Raw genomic sequence first — 19,225 nt, forward strand, 5'->3', positions numbered from 1 at the left:
ACTAAATATACAGCCAGGCATGTTTGCAGTGTAGCAGCAGCAGAAGCTCTTGTTCCAGGAAATAGCTCTCTTTCTTTGTTTTTAATTATTTTAAGAAAGGTAAAAGTCTTGCGGGATCACATAGAACTGAAACATTCAAAGAGGCAGTGAAACTCCAATAATGTCTTGACACAAGAAGGACAAAAGCACCAACCCAGTTTCCTATCCTGCAATTCTTCTTTTATTACTGGCAAAATTACCTATGTTACATTATGCAGTACTGAAAAGAGACTTTTCATCAGCATTTGTGCTATAGTCTAGTCGAGTAAATGAATTATGTATTGGCCTCATCCCTCTGTAACTATGTCTGAAAGCTTTGCGTTGTAGCAGAAAGGAAGGCTACCCAGGGGCCTTGCTTCTTCTCAGCAGATGCAAGAGATTTGTAATACCTTGAGGAAAATGTTTATTTGAAATTTAAATTTTTGACATATATTTAAACACTACCACTGTTTTTTCGACTCGCAGTTCGCAGATCTTTGCAGGCAGAAAACAATCTAGTCCAAAGTTGATAGTTTTTTATTTTATCAGAGGGAAACATACACACTGTCCCTTTATCTTAGAATGTCATCAAAATACTTACAAAAAGCACAGATTTATGGCAGCTGACCCTGACATAATAGTAATATAAATAACATGCTCAGCTATTACTTTCTCAACTAAACTTCAGAAAGATTCTCAAAGCTCAAATTTGACACACCAGTGGAAAGCAAAGTTATGCTGGCAGACCTGGATCACTTCAGAAGTGCTCTTGAACTGAAAATTGATCAACTGATATGTGTTTAATTGCCACCAATGAAACAGCGTAACTGTTACTCTGAGCAGGGCTGAAGATGAGCTATTGCACAGATGGTAGAAAATCCCACTGGGAAAGGAAAGAAATGTATTAGCATCTCTTCATTTATAGAAATTTTTGAGAGGTAAATCTGAACAGACAAGTTATCAGGACAGCACTGTGAACAGCTGAACTTTTAGATTTGAGACCTATTAAAGATAGAAAATGAAGGAGTGAATCAAAAAGACAATGTCTTATTTAACAAAATCTTTTTATATGTAAAAACCCCTTGTTTTTCAATTTGAGAACTAAAATATTTTTATTTCACTATTTCTATAAAAAGAGCAATTTTAATTTTTGAACATTTTTTTCAAAATCCACTCTGTCAAACTTCTCTCTAGAACTGTGTATCTGATGTTGATGTGAAGGTTACATTTTCTTTAGGGACATCAAGGTCTTAATTTTTACAGCCTATGTTATGTAGCCTAGACACCAACAAGCACATCTTGGGATGTGTTGTGGTGCCATGGGCTTGCCATAGCGTTCTAATCTGCAGAATATTCTTGACTTCAGAGATTCTCCATCTGACTTGAGGCAATAGAAAAAAACACATATAAACCCCTTTTCCAAGTGAGCACGGGTGAAGATACGTAACAATAAATGTAACTTCACGGCATACCTTGAGGGAAAAAGATGTGGAACGCAGTTCAGGCAACAGTCAGTAATGTTCTGTGACGGTTAAAAGGCTGAATTCAGAGACAGCTGAGGATCTGTCAGCGGTGAGCACCACCAGCCATGCTCTTGTCGAGCAAATCAGAAAAAGAAAGCATAGGTGTCATGGCTTGAAAGAAGAGGAAATTTTTGTGAACTTCATTTCAATACTGTTTCTTTAAAAAGAAAGAGCAGAGTAACTCCAGGCAGCTTTTATGTTCCTGAAATTATTTGGAGGAAAAAAGGAAATATTTAATAAATTTTATGTAAAACTGCTATTATCATGGTAAACAGATATGATGGTTATTAATTCTCTGAAAATGAATGGCTCATCACTCAGCTATTGCTCAGCTACAGAACTGATTAACAGCACCAGGGACTGCCTGCCATGCGATTTAATACTCCATGTTGCTCGTTACGTTAGTTGTTTGGAATTGATTATATTGCAGCAGTTATTCACATCAGTAAGTTTGCTTGCTGTAAAATTTAAAAGCACAAACAATGAACATGTACAAAGAAATGAGCAGAAATCATATGCCTTAAAATATTACCCAGCACCAGTTGTATCTTCTTTAGAGATACCCCTGAAATTAATCTGAATATTCATAATACTTGAGCAGGAAAAGAACCCAAAACCAAAACTCAACAAATTATACAAGAATCAAATTCCCAGATTAATTCTTCTATCAAAGCATGCATGTGTCAGCAATCTCTCGCCTGGCTTCCAGCAGGGGAGGGCATCCCTGGAAGAGAAGGGTGGCTGGGAATGGCTTCAGCAGTCTGAATCAAAATCTGCTCTTACACTTTGTTTGGATATCAGCTGGCAGGTAGGGAAGGTCACAAATCACAGCTGTGATGCCATTTATGAAACATCATGGCATTTCAGAGAAAAACTGCCACTTCATGTCAGTACAGTGAGTCTTCCATCAGAAAGAAAAGGACACGCACAGCTTTCCATGGGGAGGTGCCTGAAGAAACACAGGAGATCTGGGAGTCCTGTGGTTGGCTTCCTGTCCTCTGTCCTGGTTTATCTGAGTCTCACATGAAGCAATCTTTAGTACAATTTAATAGTGGGAGCTGAATGAACTTACAAAAGCCCTATTATTTTAGCATTTTGACCATTGTTTGACCATTTTACCACATACCACCATTAAAACAGCCAAGATTAATTTGTCCTATAACCTGAAACAGCATTATCTTAAGAGAGTAAAAAGAAATGGCTGTTTTATTAGTAGTACATAATTTTAATTCATAGAGTGAAAGACAGAAAACAAACCCATAAATGTGTACACTAACTCAATACAATAATTATTCTGATGCAACAAATTTATTTGAGAGATTTTTCCTGCTGCATACACTTTGCATAACAAACAATTATTATATCATAGTCAAAGAGGTATCACATCCTCATCAGAATTTTGAAAAGTACTTAAAAAAAGAAATTTTAAGTGAAAATCACAAATGGAAGATATCAAAACAGCAAAAGAAACAGGAATGTGTAAAAAAGCATGTGCTTTAAGGAAAACAGACATAATAATGCACAAAATCAGGGTGAATAATGGAATTTCCTACAGCTGTAGACCACATGCATTAGTGGACTCACAATCTTGACTGAAGAACAGAAATCTCTTTTCTTGCTGTTTTATCACCTTGGCAACATCTCCTCCATGTCAGCAATTACATAGGAGACAACAGTCCAAACAGCAGCACAGAGATTCATCTGGTTTGGATCCTGAACTGTCATCGTGTCCCCTTGAGAATGATGAAACCAGAAGTATTTACTGATGTCGTCATGCAAGCTGGCACCTACAGAGAAAAATGGGCAATAGTCCATTATAGGAATACAAATATTTAAAGAGGAATATAAACTTGAATTAATTCCTGGACTGTTTATGATTAAATCCACATGCAACTGTATAAAGTTCCATATAATAACTGCAAGGAGCCGTGGCTTGTGCTGTTTGTAGGTTTTAGGTTAATTGATTTGAGTGAGCACAAAGCAGCAGAAATTCACACCGGGGAGAAGCTGACCTTACTCTGGGAGACTCATTTCCTCAGCAACAGTATACATCCATTTTCCTCTAAGACTACCAGAGTTCAAGCAGGAAAATCCCTATAATAATCCCACATGCATCAGCGTTTCCCCCATTCTTCATCCCACTGCTCCAATGATGAGTTACAACTGAGTTATGTATCCTCTTTTTGCTCTTATTTGTGTTGGGGAAAGCTTTGGAATTTGTTTCTGCTTTTGAGCCTCTGTTCATCACAAGGATGCGCTGTCTCAGAGAAGCTTTCCAGATAACTTGGAGTAACCCAGATGGCCCAGGACTACATTACCCTTGCAGTCAGGTGTCCTCATCAGCCAGGGCAGAAGCAAGCTGGGTGAAACCACAGTTCGCCCTTTTCAGGAACAACTGACTCCCTCCGGGGGCACAAGGACAGGGAAAGGACTATTCTTCCCCAAGCCAGATGGGCTTCAGGGAGCAGAAATAATTCTGGTGAGGCATCTTTCAAGGCCCCAAGGCCAATCAAAGCCAAGAGGAGCATGAGAAGCTGCTGTCCCACCAGGCGCTGCAGCAGAGACACCAGCAGGATGTTTTCACTCTGAGCATTCTCAGACCTTCTCTGACTGCCCATCCCCTTGCAATTTCTTCTCTCCCAGTTCATTACTTCTGCCTCTTCTTCTCTGGTTTTATCAACCTTCATCTGCTTTGTTTTAATTTCAACAACCCTCCCATCATAACAGAACTCCACACCAAATTTTGAAAAGAAGTAAATGTGGTGTTTACCCCCACCACACTGATTCACTGCTTGCAATTCCCTTGCATTGATTCTCTTGGCCTGTCCTCTGATTGGGGCTAGGAGGTGCACAGGTCCCACCTAGCACAACAGGACCCCCTCCTTGCTTGGTCATTCAACCCAAAGAACAAGCACTGATGTGAATTCAGGAGTAAAAGCTATGGGTCCCAGGCAGAAAAACAGACTGAGACTACTCCTGCCATGCCAAGTAAGACAGAAAATAACCCAGGATTGTTTGATTATAGAAATGAAGTAAATAAATTATTCGTATATTTATTTACATGCAGTGAAAATCAGTATCAGATGATGAGGGCTTTGATAAACTCATGTGTGCTCATAAGACTTACTGCTATGATTTTTCTTGGTTTCCCTGAGATGCCTGAAGCCTTTGAAGAGAACGAAAGCAAAATTTCTCATAGCATAACTGTACATTCTTATAATATGCATCTTTTGATCATTCATATAGCCATTCAGGACAGAGTCTGGCTCTCACTGCAGTTAACAGGCATGTATCTATTGCTGTAATGGGAACTGACCTGGACTGCTTGTTTCACTGCTATTTTAAAGAAGAAGAAAGGTAATGCATTTTATAATTCCATCCAAGATGAAGATCCCTTTATAAGAGAGATGATGTGCAGAACGATCAAATGCTGTAGCATATGGTTATACAGTATTGTGATTGATTATATTTTAAGAGGCTCTTCTTGATCTTAAGAGACCTTTTTCCTACTGTCTTGAAGCAATGCAATCCCACACGAGTCACTGGGTAGGCCACAGGTGCTGAATTATATTCCAATAATTTTAGCATTGAATTTATGTCAACTCATATTCACTTTTAAAATTTGATTCTGAATTCTTTTAAATACATACAACCATAAAAGGGTTAAACTATGACAAATTCTTTAACTGAAGGACTTCTGCACTACAGACACATTACAAGTTAAGCCACTGGGGCAAACCCATTATGATTTGTGAACACATTTATAAAGACTCAATATAAAAAGTAGTTGCCTAGAATTTGTTGTAGACATTTCACTAATCACAGTAACTACAGATTTACAGAGTATTTTATCTCTGTGAACTGAACAAGGATAAACACCCTCAGCTTTGTAATGTTTAACTCCCTGAAGTGCTGAAACAGATTTGTTTCTTTAAATTAATTTTAAAAATCAGAAAGTTATCTGACTTTGGCATCGAGCAATAACTGCACAAGAAACATCAGAGTGTGTGAGTAGACAGAATATTGAAGGGTTCCTAAACTGGCCGTGCTGTCTCTTTCATGTCTTGGGCTAGCATTGAAGTCAGTGACCTGTAAACATCTCGTGAGACAAAGGAAAAGACCCTAAGAAAGCAGTTTTACCTTACATAATTAGAAACAAAAGTGAAAATCTATGTTCTTGGCTATGAGCACAAGAGAGTCTACAGCTGAGGGCCCACACACAGGCCTCTAGACATGAAACACCCTGGGGCACAGATATGATTGCAAGTAATTTTCATGTCTCCTGCTCCAAACCTGACACTCCTCTGTGCTGATGTTAGCTGGCCAGAGATATTTATGGCTTCCAGAGGTTGCCAGGCTGTGACAAGACACTGAATAGTGCCCCTTTGCCAGCAAATCCATCCAGGACTGAGATCAGCCCCTGCAGACGACCATGAAGAGGGAATGCAGGGCGCTGCAGACTGCACTCCTGTTGGGTCACCTAAATAAAGTCTGTGGGATTCTACAGCCCCTTTTCTAAAAAACTAACAGAAGCAGCAATGCTGTGAGGACAAACAGCCATCCTACAGAGGGCAGGGGCAGGGAGAGGAGAACTCTGCATAATGCTTCAAACAGCCAGGTTTCAAAGTACATCAGATGGCTGAGCAAACTGGATCCTTGATAAACACTGTATTGTTAACCCTTCTCAAACAAAATTTGCCTGAAAGCCAAACATGCCACTTCCAGAAGCTTGAAAGAAGTTCATCCAGATACAAATTTTAAAACTCTGATTGGTAACTGTTTTGCTCTTTCACCTGAAATTGATCTAAAGATTTTTCTTGTTGTTATTACGTAACATTTCCCTCAGGAACCATAGCCAGTAACAAATGGAGGTTTATTTTTGCTAGCTACATAAGTCAGCAGTCAAGTAAAACAGATGAGTAGCCACGTCTCATAAACCTGCTATAAATTATTCACTTGTCTCCATGCTAGCCACCTAGAAATGGGACAGCATACAGCCTTAAAAGAGTCTGAAATGTCTGAGTACTTAAAAATCCTCAGATGGGAGGTGTTATATAGGTATGTATCACACATTTAATTCTGATTTCTAGGTGGAACCAATACACAAACATAAAAACAAGTGATGGGCTGGGTGCTCCACTGTCAAGTTCTATGTGTTTTACTGCTTGCTTGTGTTTGCAGAGCAAGAACACCCATAAAGAAAAAAGGGACATTTGCCAAACCCTCTTTAATGGTCCTTTTTCAGTCTGATGCAAATCACATGGGGAAGACTGCTGGCCGATAAGGAATTCAGTGAGAAACTGCTTCTAGCTGGATGTAGTAGATGATGTGGCATGGAAACAGAGAATGTTAAAAACCGCTGCCAAAAATGCTGTACTTATTATTTGAATGCATCAAAAATACTGGAAATTAAAAACTGAAAATAATTAATCATTTACAGCTTCAATAAGATAACACAGAGATAATTCATCATTCCATTACAAAGTGACAGGAAGCCCTCTCTAGTACAGTGGTCCTGTTCAGTCACCTAACAGCAGCTATCTAGCACTGCTTGTGATCCCTCAAGTGCCTAGTGGGACCCCTTCGCATGGGTCTGACGGAGAGGCCAGAGAAGATACATCTCATGTCCAGAGCAGCTCCTGGGGCCAAGTACTCCACTATTCAGTAGCATCACATGTGTGTTTCAGGAAATTACAGCAGGGTTCTCCCATCAAAGCAACAATGAAACAGAACAACTGTTGTCTGTCAGCCTTTTGCTGCTACTGCTGCCAACCCTGCTACCCTCTCTGTTTGTGACTTGCCCGAGGTACTGTCACGAACATGCTATCAGGACCTTGTTTCCTAGCCCCAGATGGTGGCTACCTCATGAAGCAGGAGGAAGATAGTCTACCTCCTGTGCCACTGTGCCAGGGGCATCTTCTCCAGAAATGGCATTGCTCCACCTACCCATCTGGAGCTCCTTACTGGAGTCCAGCACAGGGCCACTATGATGATTAAGGGACTAGAGCATCTTTCATATGAAGAAAGTATGAAAGAGCTGGGGCTGTTCAGCCTGGAGAGGAGATCTGTATAAATACCAGATGTGTGGGAATGAAGAAAAGGGAGTTGGGATCTCCTCTGTGGTGCCCACTGACAGGACAAGAGACAATCACCACAAACAAAAACACATGAAATCCCATCGGCACACCAGAAACCACTTATTTACTGAGAGGGTGGTCAAACACTGGGACAGGTTGCCCAGAGAGGCTGTGGAGTCTCCATTCTTGGAGATAACCAAGAAGTGACTGGACATGGTCCTGGGCAACCTGCTGCAGCTGACCCTGCTTGACCTTGCTTGATGTCTCTTATAACTGACACACCATAAACAAATTCTTCAATTTGAGCTTATTCATGTCTTGATGTCATTTAACAAGTCTCTGCATAACCAGCTACTTCATACACAGCTTGATGAGCTGTGAAAGCTTGAGCTTTTACCTGTATAAGGCAGGTAAAAGCAGCTGCTTTGGTAATTGATACTGACAATGCATTTTCAGTAATCAGCTGTGTAAGAGTATCTTGATGAAAATCCACACGCAGATGTTGAGGAATTCTGAAAAAAACAGCCCATCCCTTCTAGCTGCTAATCTCAGCATGAAATGCAGTGTGAACATTAATTAGCTGATGACCAGAATATTTACCTGCCTTGCAACATGTCCGCATTAAACATAAATTCTTCACTCATTAATAAACTGTCTGCCACATTTTTTTCTTGCCAGCCTAAGAAGATGTGATGCTGCTATTGAGGCAAAAGGATGAATGAACCACAAAATTAATGGTAAGTGTGTCAATGATGACCACTGAGTCTCGTCAATCACCATCAGGCACTACTGCCTTCATATGCACTGCTGTGATAAATCATTATTAGTATTAAGTTCTATTGCCAGATATTTAAGCATTAAAATTATTGTCATTTGTGCAAACAATGGCTGGAAAATTAGTTATTGATTATCAGAATGATTACAAAGGCAGTTTCCATAAAACACAGATATCTTCAAAAGGGAGAACATATAGTAACTTCAGAGTATTGTTTCACTGTAAAATAGTTTGCACTCCTTTCCTCTCTACATTTTATTTCTTCTCTTTTTTATATCCCAAATAGCATTGAATTGCCAAAGAAAGCCAAATGTGAGTTTTGAAGTCAGTAGATGTTTGCTGTACAGCCCTATCAACAGCTTCCCAGTTGTCTTTGCTTTCAAGTCAACTTCACAACTATTCCTTGAAACTTCCAAATACGATGGGAAATTCCTGACTGTTTGTATAACCTCTCTTGAGGGCACTGTGTCTTCAATATTTTGCAGTTAGGTCTTTGGGATACTGACCTCTACATGTAAGTTGCCATATATAGTGAAGTTAATATGCTAATAAATTACAACAATGTAATTTTTTTTAGGTTTCATTTTACAATAGTCCCTAGAGGAGATGACAGAATTGCCACTCCACTATTTTACACAGCATACAGACCACTCCAAATAAAAAAGACTCCAGCTCAGAAGAACATACACTCTAAACAGACTAGAGGGACTGCAGGATGAGAGTGGCATGCAGAGATGAAACGGCACATTCATTTTCTCACAGCAGCTGAGAAAGGAAGAGATGCCAGATATTTGAGCCTAGGCCGGTGCCCTGGTGAGCAAGCTGTACTTCGTCGTAACAGCAAAGTTGGAAATGCCTTAACAAAGGATATTTTGCTCAACATTTCCAAAAGTTGATGAAGTTAAAAGAAAGGCTTTGCAAGATAACGTGTGTATCTCTTGCACCTTCCTAGTACCTATGTCTTCAAGCTTCATCTCCCTGTCAAGACAAATCTGCATACAATCAAAGGTACTGCTTGTAGTAAGATGTCAACACAAACATCTGATCTGAAACCTTATTTTTATTCCTGCATTTATTTTCCTGGCTACAAAAGACAGATTCCTATTTTTCCCATCTATTAAAGATTGCTTTTGTTTCCTGTTTTTTTCCTTAAGGAACAAGAAAGACTCCTTTAGTTCATTATCAAGTTTATTCCAATCTCAGACCTTTTTAATGCCAATTACACTATTAAGGAATACACTAAAAATTACAATGACTTGGAAATAAAGACCTGATGATATATATGTGTCCTTCTCCTTTACATCAAGTACTTAGAAACAGGAAAAAAGAGGCAAAGGGACACATCACAACCTTCTATGCAGTTAAAAACTGCTATGTACCAGGAAAGCATAAATACTGAAGATAAGAGCACTCTCCTCCTTACACCAGTGTTAACTCAGCTTTGTGCTCCTATACTCCACGAAATGGCGATGCAGGGGTGCACTTATGTCCATACAGTAACAGAATCAATAGCCTCTCCTCATAGCTGGAGCTTTGCTGCCCCAGACATTTTGAAAGGCCAAAACTGCAGGGCAGAGGTGGGGAGACACATGATTTTTCTTTCAAAGCATATGTGTCAAAGAGCTACCAAAGAAAAAAACAGAGGAAAGATATGAACAGAAACACGATTTCTCATTCTATTTTTTATTTTCACTTTGTGTCTTTCTAAAACTCAGCAAAGTCACAAATATTAAGTGGTCAGGGAGTAAACCTGCTGGAACAGTAGCTATGTTTGGGATGGGATGGGAATGGCTGGAAGGTTCCCTCTGAGTCACAGCATCCCTGGGGCTGCAAGCCTCGTGGAGTGCTTGGCTGCTTGCACCAACGCTTTGTGAGCTGCCCTCACTTAAGCGCAGTCTTCAGAGCTATTACTATAATGAAAACCCAGTTATTGTAGACAGGTATCACATGTATTTTGGTACACATATTAACCTCTTCCTTCATGGGATAACCTGTAGTTGATAGCCGGCTAATGCCAATTATTTCATTATCCATTTTTCAAGTAAGCAGAAGCAAAGGAGAATGCTAATGCCATTTAGTGGGGCGCTGACAGCATTAGTTCTCCTGTCATTTAGTCTCAAATGATGAAATTACAGACTAAGTTGCTTGAGTTTCATGGCTACAGACACTGAAATAGTTTCCAGTACAGAGCTTATAAATAACATCAGTGGCCTGCTGTTTCACCTCCTGAGTCATTCTCTCAAAAGTCTTTAAAATTCATGATTCAAACAACAAGGCAGAGGGAAAGCTTTCAGTCGATTGTTTCAGTGGCTAATTAAATGAGACTACAGTGTAAGGGAGACAATATAAAGTGTGCATTATTTCTTGTTTTGTTTAATTCATTTGAGAATTAATCCTCTGGATACACTAAACAGACTAAATCACAGCTCAGGATTATCACAGTTACTTTTGCAATGCATTAACCTTTCACTCATTGCGGCAGAGGACTGGTGACAGCTGGGGATTCAATCTAAACGCACATAAAATCCTGTGAAATAAGGTGTCAGGAAAGGAAGCCATTCTACTCCATAGAGCACAGGTTGATTGGACTCCAAAATAATATCTTAAACAGCCCATAACTGGGGGAAAAAAAATAAGTTGAAGCTTCAACAGTAGAAGGCACTGGAAGCTTTTCTTCTACTCATCCACCCTGTCTTAAATCAGCAAGGCTCTATTTTTTAAAAAGAGAAAATAAAAGGGTGAGTCTCCCTAGCTGGCACTAGCCAAACATGACCCCACACCTGCAAGCTGCCTACCTGGGATGAAGAGATCCTCCACAGTCTCACTAGTCCCATTTCTAAACCTATTTACACCTCTGCCCACCACAGCTCCCTGTGGCAATGCACGGTGTGCCTGAGCATTTCATGTGTGTACGCTATGGTTCTTGCTTTGTGAGCTGTAGTAGTAGCACCCTGCTTTTCTTCGTTCACCTTCCTCATAACATTAATAGCTTAATACACTTTCATCACATCCTGACTCAGCAGCTTTTTCCTAATCTGAAGAGTCCTCCTCATCCAGAAACTATTCAACATCTCTGAGGATGCAGGCTGCTGGAGATTCTTCTTCTCCCTTTTCTAATAGTGTTTCACCATTCCCAAGATGAGAAGTCCAATACTGCCTGCAAATACCAATGTGAGAATGGACTCCTGATGGGACTGAGCATACCACAACACATTACCTATAGATGCTTTCTGTTTCTTGTCTCTTCCTTCTCTGACTGCACAAAACACTGTTTATTACCAGCTGACAATTTGAGTTGACGATTTCAGACAATTATCCATGATTCCCAGGTCATTCTTCTTGAAAATAACTCACATGGATCTGTTATATATGCATATCACATACATTGCATTGCTTTGCATTTACTGACAAAAAACGTCACTGGCTGTTGTATTGCTTAGGCATTTTCTACTATGAGATTACTGTCACATTTTCACAGTCAGCACCAGTTTTGATGTGAAATATTTGAAGTAGTCATCAGCAAACTTTACCAACTCGCTGTTCTTGCAATTCACTCCCTTTGCAGCTAACGTTGAGTTTTGTGAACATTCAAAGTGCCAAAAAAGGTGGCTGGGCAGCCAAATAAAGCCTTTCTCTATTATGAAGAATAAGAATTGATTTCTACCTTCTTTTAATTAGGTATTACTCTGCAAGAGTAAAATACCTCTTATCTCACAGTAGCTTATTTCTATAATGGTCTTTGATCCAGGAGCTTTTGAAGACTCAACTGTAGTTTGCTGACCAGATCCAACTACAAAACCAGTTACAAACTCCTCTGAAAAAACCTTGCTAGATTGGTGAGGCATGACTTCTTTCTTCAAAAGCTACACAGACTCTTCCATTACTTCTGTAATTTCTGTCTTAGCAGCTGCTTTCTTGGCTTTGTGACCACCCTGGTTCAGGGATTCAGAGAGTCCTATTTAGGGGATTCTCTACTTTGGGCAGTTCAATTTAAAAGGGTTATACACCTGTGTTAGATGTCTGTATATATATATGCCTATCTTTTGTACATTTTAATATAGTCTAGTTAATTTGCGCTTTTTAAAAAATGAGGCATATGTTTACATATATTATGTAGGGACTACTTAGCAAAGTTGATAGGTTTAAAATTGGTTGTCAGATTTACAAATCCTTTACATTTTGCATTCTCTTTTAAATGCTGTGTAAGAGGGATGAAAGTAATTGCAAAATTGACAATTTCTCTAATTTAGAATTCTTTTTCATGTGTTTGTTTATGCCTCAGTTAAATGCAAAGCAGTTAAAGTGAGCATGTGATTTATTTTAGTGCCATTAAGCTTTATATGTCAGGCACAAGAGTCAAGTGAAATACTTTATAAGACTGGGACCCATGTAAACCATCTTTCCTAACCAAATGCATTTCTGTATATCTCTACATTATCTGTATAATGCCACCATGCAGATGTTGTTACAAACTTGCTTAGATAGCCAAAGTATTGAAGTGATTTCTTCACCATCCTCTGCTACCCAAAGCGCTTCCTGCTATCACCTAGCGGTGGCCACTTGCTCCACCCTGTACCAACAGCTTCCAAACCACCCCAGAAATCCGGTGGAAACAGGCACCCCCTGGACGGTGTGGAGGTCAGATGTGGGGAGCAGGAACTGTGAGAATGACCCGCATACTGGGGTTTTGAGCGTCCCTACTGTAAGTAAAACACATCCTAGGCAAACTACAAGTCTATTATATTTTATATCACATAAACAGCAACTGTGCATTTATACAATCACACCAACAGGATAAGCAATGATTTTTACTGTCTCTTTATTGTCATAGCCCATTGAGACTATCAAACTCTTCAAGGTCATGGTAGATCTTAGATGTAGGACCATTAGACAAGGCTGGAAGAATACTACAACTATGACAATAAAATACACTTCAGAACATCTTTTGTTACTCTGATTAATGCATACTTGAGTTTTAATCCAGTACAAGTTATTTCCCAATAAATGTTAGATGCTCTAGATACTGGTGATTAAATAGCTCTTTCATTTGATCTACAAACCAGTGTATATTTATCTAGTTCATTATTAACAGAATAAGAGAGGGTACTAGAAACAAAGTTCAGATCTGATCTTATCTCGGGGTTCAAGGCTGTTCAGATCTGGGAGGTCTGAGCCATTTCTGAAACAAAGCTGTGGTAGTAATCCTCCCTATTGTCCCATGGGCTGTGAACACAAAGCAGTATGAAGGAAAATAAGCAATTCTGACTAATGATTCAATGTTCTTAAAAATAAGTTGGCTATTTTTGTTAGCAAAGCTGCTAAGAAAAAGAATACTTTAACAAAAAACAAAGCGACAGTGAAGACACCTGGTGCAACACTGTTGTCTGCAATCTCAGAATTTGACTCTGGTCTAATGTTTCATGAAAATACATGGGGCCCTATTCAGAAAAGAAAAGGGGAAAATAAAGGATTTTTGTCCTTTAAGGACACACCTGCTCTGACTCTGCAGTGTCTGACTGTACATGGGCCCTGGCAAATCCAGAAAGCAGAACTAATCCTAGAAGAAGACAGTAGATAAAGCAATGTCCCAACTAGCACGGTTCTTCCAACCGGTGTGCTTGAGTTGCTGTGATAGCTATTTTGTCACGGTACCACCACAGTGAGTGACTTGTCAAATACATTAAGAGTGAAACAGAAGCCATACAAGCTTAGAAAGAACACCAGGAGAAGCTGATGATTAATTTTAAGTTGAAAGGTTAACCTGCTTGCTTTCAGCAACAGAGCCTCACTGCTACCAGTGACTGCACACTACATTTGCCTTGGCTTACTGCATTCTCATATTCTCTGAATATGTTGTTTCCTTATTAATTTGAGGGGGGGTTTGTTTTCATTCAAATTATATTTATATGGGTGAAGGCCCCGTTTAAAACAAGGAAAGTAAAAACTGGCTAGGTGAAACTTTAAAGAAGCAGAATAAGCCACCAGTGTGTCCAGCTGCCCCAAATGCTGAGCACTGAGAAAACTTCTATTAGTTCAAAATCTCCCTACCATCCTTCTGATATATTGTGACTACACTAAAATTTCAAACAGTGTTTACAGCTGAATAAATCAGTCACTTGGATTTCAATTTAGTCAAAGAAATCAAGTGCAAACACCCTCTTGTAAAGCTGTTTATGGTGTTACATTAAAACACCACCTATAGACTAATGCAAAGCAGAAAAAGAGCCAGTGATCATGACCGTTAGTAGCTTAGGAAAAGTGATGTGATCTCTGCAAGATTATTACAAAAATATTAAAATTATTTTAACAGAGAGAATCTATAATGTAACCCATTCCTTAAAAAAAATCTTAATCTCTGCATTACTACACTTGCATTTAATAGGAGGCTCCCCAAATGCAAGTTTTCATAACCCGAATCCTATTAGAAAGGCACTCAAGGCATTAAACCCAAATTAGATTGATTTATGTCTCTAGCCTTACCAACTTGGCTTCCTTTTGATTACTGTACTAATATACACTTCTTAATTAAAATGTTCCCTATTCATGATGTTCATCATTAAGAGAAATCTGAGAATACTGATGAATCTTGGTCTATCAGAAAGTTCAGAATAGTCAGTTTTCACTGGAAAAGAGTAGTAGATGGGACAATTGGATCCTTTCAAATACATACATTCAAGATTTTTTACACAGCAATCACATCTACATCTACATCTACATCTACATCTACATCTACATCTACATCTACATCTACATCTACATCTACATCTACATCTACATCTACCAACCCACACATAATTTAAGACCTTACAGGAGACAAATGTGCACTTGCTAAATAGAACAGCATGCTATAAACTCAAAGGACTGCAATGACTATTCAGTTAAACTGGAATTAAGGGTGCTATCTAAAAATAACAGCTGAATGAAAAGTTTTTAATACTCTGGCCAATATTTATTTTACTTTTACATCCTCACTTTAAAACTAACAGGCATTTGATAGTAAAAAAAGAAGAGGAAGCTGATTTTTCTCTCTTTAAGATCTATCGCTGCAAAATAGTCTTGCATGATTATTGGTTGAATACCTTCCATTTCCCACTCCTACAAGAACTGACACAGAAGGAAAATGAGCAGGTCTCATTAGTCCTGGTTAGCCCAACCTCAGCCTTAGCTGCTATCAGGTTCCTGAGAAGAGGTGAAAAAAAAGCAGCACTTTTCAGAAATGCAGCCGTTGAAATCAGAATGCATTGAGCGAAGAAGGGAAAACTTTCTGCTCTAACATATTCCTTTCAGCGTCAAAAATTAGACAAGTGAGATTTTAAATAAGTAACTCATTGCAGGTAAGTGCAGTCAAATTGTTCCCAGGCTGACAGATTGCCACCTCGTCCCACCGTTGCCAGCAGGGTCCACAGCTACGACTCCAAGGGTGGCTCTGGGTTTAGAAAAACACGCTGTAGAAGGCAATTACTTCAACAATTAGACTCTGTCTTGTGCCGCATATTGAGAGCCCAAGGCTTATCTGAAATTAGACGAGGCACCCAGAGTGCCTTTACAGCCATCTATTTAAGTAAATAGAGTAGCCGAATATCCTCCTCTTGAAACAGTGGAAAGGTAATCACCCCTTTTCCTGTCTCAATGAGTTTAAAATGCACTGCAAATCAAAAAGGAAAAGAGAAGGAATGGAGAAAAGCAGCAAAAGGCAAGGAATAATGCTATCAATGATGAGGGCATGCTGTCCTATTTTTTTGCTGCAGAAAGGATGCTCTACACCTAAAACAGGGAGGCAGATATTTTTGCCCAGGTAAGTCACAAGGAGGGCTGGGAGAAGGGCCCAAGCCACGATTCACACAGCTCAGGGAGGTGAAGTCAAGACATGGCTGGGTGGGGATGACTGACAGAAGACGCAGGGAAAGCAACAATCCTGCCTATTTCAGCAGAGGCAAGAGAGCTGGCTCCACAGGCAGGAGCTCTCACGCCTGTTAAATTATTGCAGAAGTGCTTCCTAGCACTCTCTTAGCTCAGGCCCTGAGGACCCCGCACAGTCCCTTCCCTTTCGGTCTCTAATTAGAAACCTGAAGTCATTACCTGAGCCAAGAGATAGTGAAATGAAATTGTTACTAGGCTGAGTATGCTGAGTGAAAAGGTTTTTATAGACACCAAGATGATGTTCTCAAAAATACTACTCCATGTCTCGACATCAATTTTATCATTAAGAGATTTCCTGGCAGCTACTTGTCTCACTGAAAGAGAGGACCTGCATGGAAACCAGAAAGAAAGCAAATGACATTTTTAACTGTGTGATGATCCCTTCTTTCCCCCAAGCACCTTGAAATAAAAGATATAACTGCAGAGCACTTGGAGGCTTCAACAGCATCCAGTGCATGTGGTTTCAATTGTGACTGCACATTAACATCTGCCCTAAAATCTAACCAGCAAGTTTTGGTGGACAAAAGAAGTACTCATGTTAATTAGGAATTAAAGAAAGAGTCAGGCAGTCTAATAAACTTTCCTCAATGCTTTCCATTTAGCACATACTAAGGTTTTACAATTATAGACATGTATAATTTGGGATGTTTTCAAGATTAAGAGGTCTAAAATTTGTCAATTACTTGTAGTTGCACAACGAAATCCGTCTCTTAGCTAGAAGTTAGGAGGACTAAAATTGTTCAGGCCAAGAAAACAAGTTAGTGCAGCAGTGTAGAAGCCCTGACATGTTCAGCCCGTGGTGCTCACACCCCGGCACAGCTAGAGCGAGAGCTGACCATCAGGGCCCATCTTCCTCACGCTGCTGGCAGTTCCAAGCAATGGTGGCTGGAGAGCTAATAACAATTTTTAGGGCAGGCAGTGTCGCTTCTGTGCAAACAGCGTACAAACCTGTCTAAATTGAACCTAGAAGAAATGAAACTACCCCAAGAATTAGCCTAGACTTTTCCAGTACTAGGAGTTTCAGTTGTTAGTGGCCATCTATTTCTGTGCAGGCTGTGAAAAGAGATGACAAAATGAGAATGCACTATGGCTTTCTTGAAACCAGTATGAACTGTGTAGGTATGAACTGCAGCCTGCAAGACTGCTGCCTGTTTCTCCAAGGACTGCTGTTAATGCAGCGCCCCAGGTCAGTCTGTGAGATGCACTGGTTAAAGCCTGAGTGCAAGAAAAACAACAACTGCTCAGCCTTCAGCAGTATTTTTCCAAAAACTTATTTTGGTGATGTCTATAGCACGTATATGAGACCTTAATTCTGCTCTGAAATACAAATGAAAAGATACTTAACTTTTTTTAAAAATTTCAAACACATTCAGCTTATTTTAGAGCCTCCATAATTTGGAAGCCAAAGGCTGATGCTGCAATGTCTCATCTGCTTGCAGATTTGGTTAGCATTTTTAAAGCACAGAATGGAAATAATATGCAAGGAGTTGATAATAATCATTGGTATCATTAATATTTCCTGCTTATCGCTGGCCTAAACCTGGAAACCAACTAAAAGATGCTCTCATTTGAGAGCAGCTAGCGTGGAAAGCTGAAAGCCTAAGACTCCACATAGCACTCCCCCAGCCACTTCACCTTCCCTAAAATTCTCATCTGCCTTACACCGCCTTTCAGCTCCAGCCAAGTGCTGCAGTGGGAAGCCACAGGCACCCAGCTGCAGGACGAGGGCCTCGGATTTATGTTGTATGGAAACAAAGGCATAAAGGAAAGACCACATCATAATTTACACCCAGCACTTTAAATAACACACAGAACATTCCTGCATCTAAAAGGCCACTGACTGTAAAGCATACTGTGAGCCTGGTTACCCGCATTATTTAGCACTATTTAGACTTTATGCAGACTAATGCTAATAAGAACATAAAAACACCTTTGGAAAAATCCCAGAGGTTCAGCCAGCCTGCTGCCCTGCCTCTGGTAGCAGCCAATGTTGTGAAAAAAGAATGGGAAAAACAGGGTCTCTTCCTTCAGTATACCTGTCCAGGCATCCACAGTTTATGGACTTTTTGAATTGGACCTTGCATTTCATATCACTGTGCTGGATAGTTTTGCTGGACCTTTCTCCCATGCAGTAGTCCATCCTTTTTAAGTCTATGTTTGATCCTGGTCTCCAAAACCTCTTGTGGTGCTGATTTCCTCCATGCAATTAACCATTGTCCAGGGAAGTGCATCTTTTTGTCTTAAGTCTGTTCTCTAGTTACTGTTGATGCTCTTATCCTCTGGTTATGTTATAAAAGGTAAATGGTTGCTCTCTGTAGAATAATAGAGCATAACCTACAATATAATATTATAGAGGATATCTATTCATCTTTCTTTGCTTTCACATATGGCTCTCATGTACTTTTCATTTTTCTTTCCAGAGATGATGATAGTTTTGGTGGTGGCTTCCACCTTAAGTCATGATGGCACAATCTGGTAAAACCTGGAACTAGCCTGGTTCGTGTTGGCATCAAACTCCGGATAGTAGCTTGAACAGTGTAAGGACTGGTTTGCTTTGATTAATCTAATAATTTGTAACCCACATTATCTTGTTGCAGTAATGAACAATGAAAATAACTGCAGCTTCATGGAATCCTTAAGACCATCTGACAGCTAAAGGCAGAGGTGGGAAAAGCTGGGCTTTTCATTTTGTAGCAAATGACACAATTCTGCTTTTTTTCTTTTCCCAACTGAAATGAAAATAAAAGGCACCTCAAACTGTTCTCACAAAGTGAAATAAAACAGTAAAACCAAAAACTCCAATCATGCACATTTTCTTGACTTAATACATATGTGAAATAAAAACCTTAAAAATTTAGTTTTTATCATTGCTCCAATGGTGGAACTCACCATTCCATTATTTTCCATTACAA

At 39.6% G+C, this 19,225-nt stretch overlaps 1 protein-coding gene across 1 annotated transcript in view; it reads right to left on the minus strand.

Annotated features, from left to right (window-relative positions):
- Window positions 1-2,833: 2,833 nt before the first annotated feature.
- The window catches only part of LOC104537162 (carboxypeptidase Q-like), a 28,046-nt gene continuing 11,654 nt past the window's right edge, over window positions 2,834-19,225 (minus strand). The window contains exon 2 of the mRNA XM_010179967.1: window positions 2,834-3,328. Within this exon, the coding sequence (XP_010178269.1) occupies window positions 3,168-3,328 (161 nt within the window). The 3' untranslated portion in view covers window positions 2,834-3,167. The remainder of the gene's footprint in view (window positions 3,329-19,225) is intronic.

The sequence above is a fragment of the Mesitornis unicolor genome, unplaced genomic scaffold, assembly GCF_000695765.1.
Source record: "Mesitornis unicolor isolate BGI_N332 unplaced genomic scaffold, ASM69576v1 scaffold8492, whole genome shotgun sequence".
Taxonomy (NCBI): domain Eukaryota; kingdom Metazoa; phylum Chordata; class Aves; order Mesitornithiformes; family Mesitornithidae; genus Mesitornis; species Mesitornis unicolor.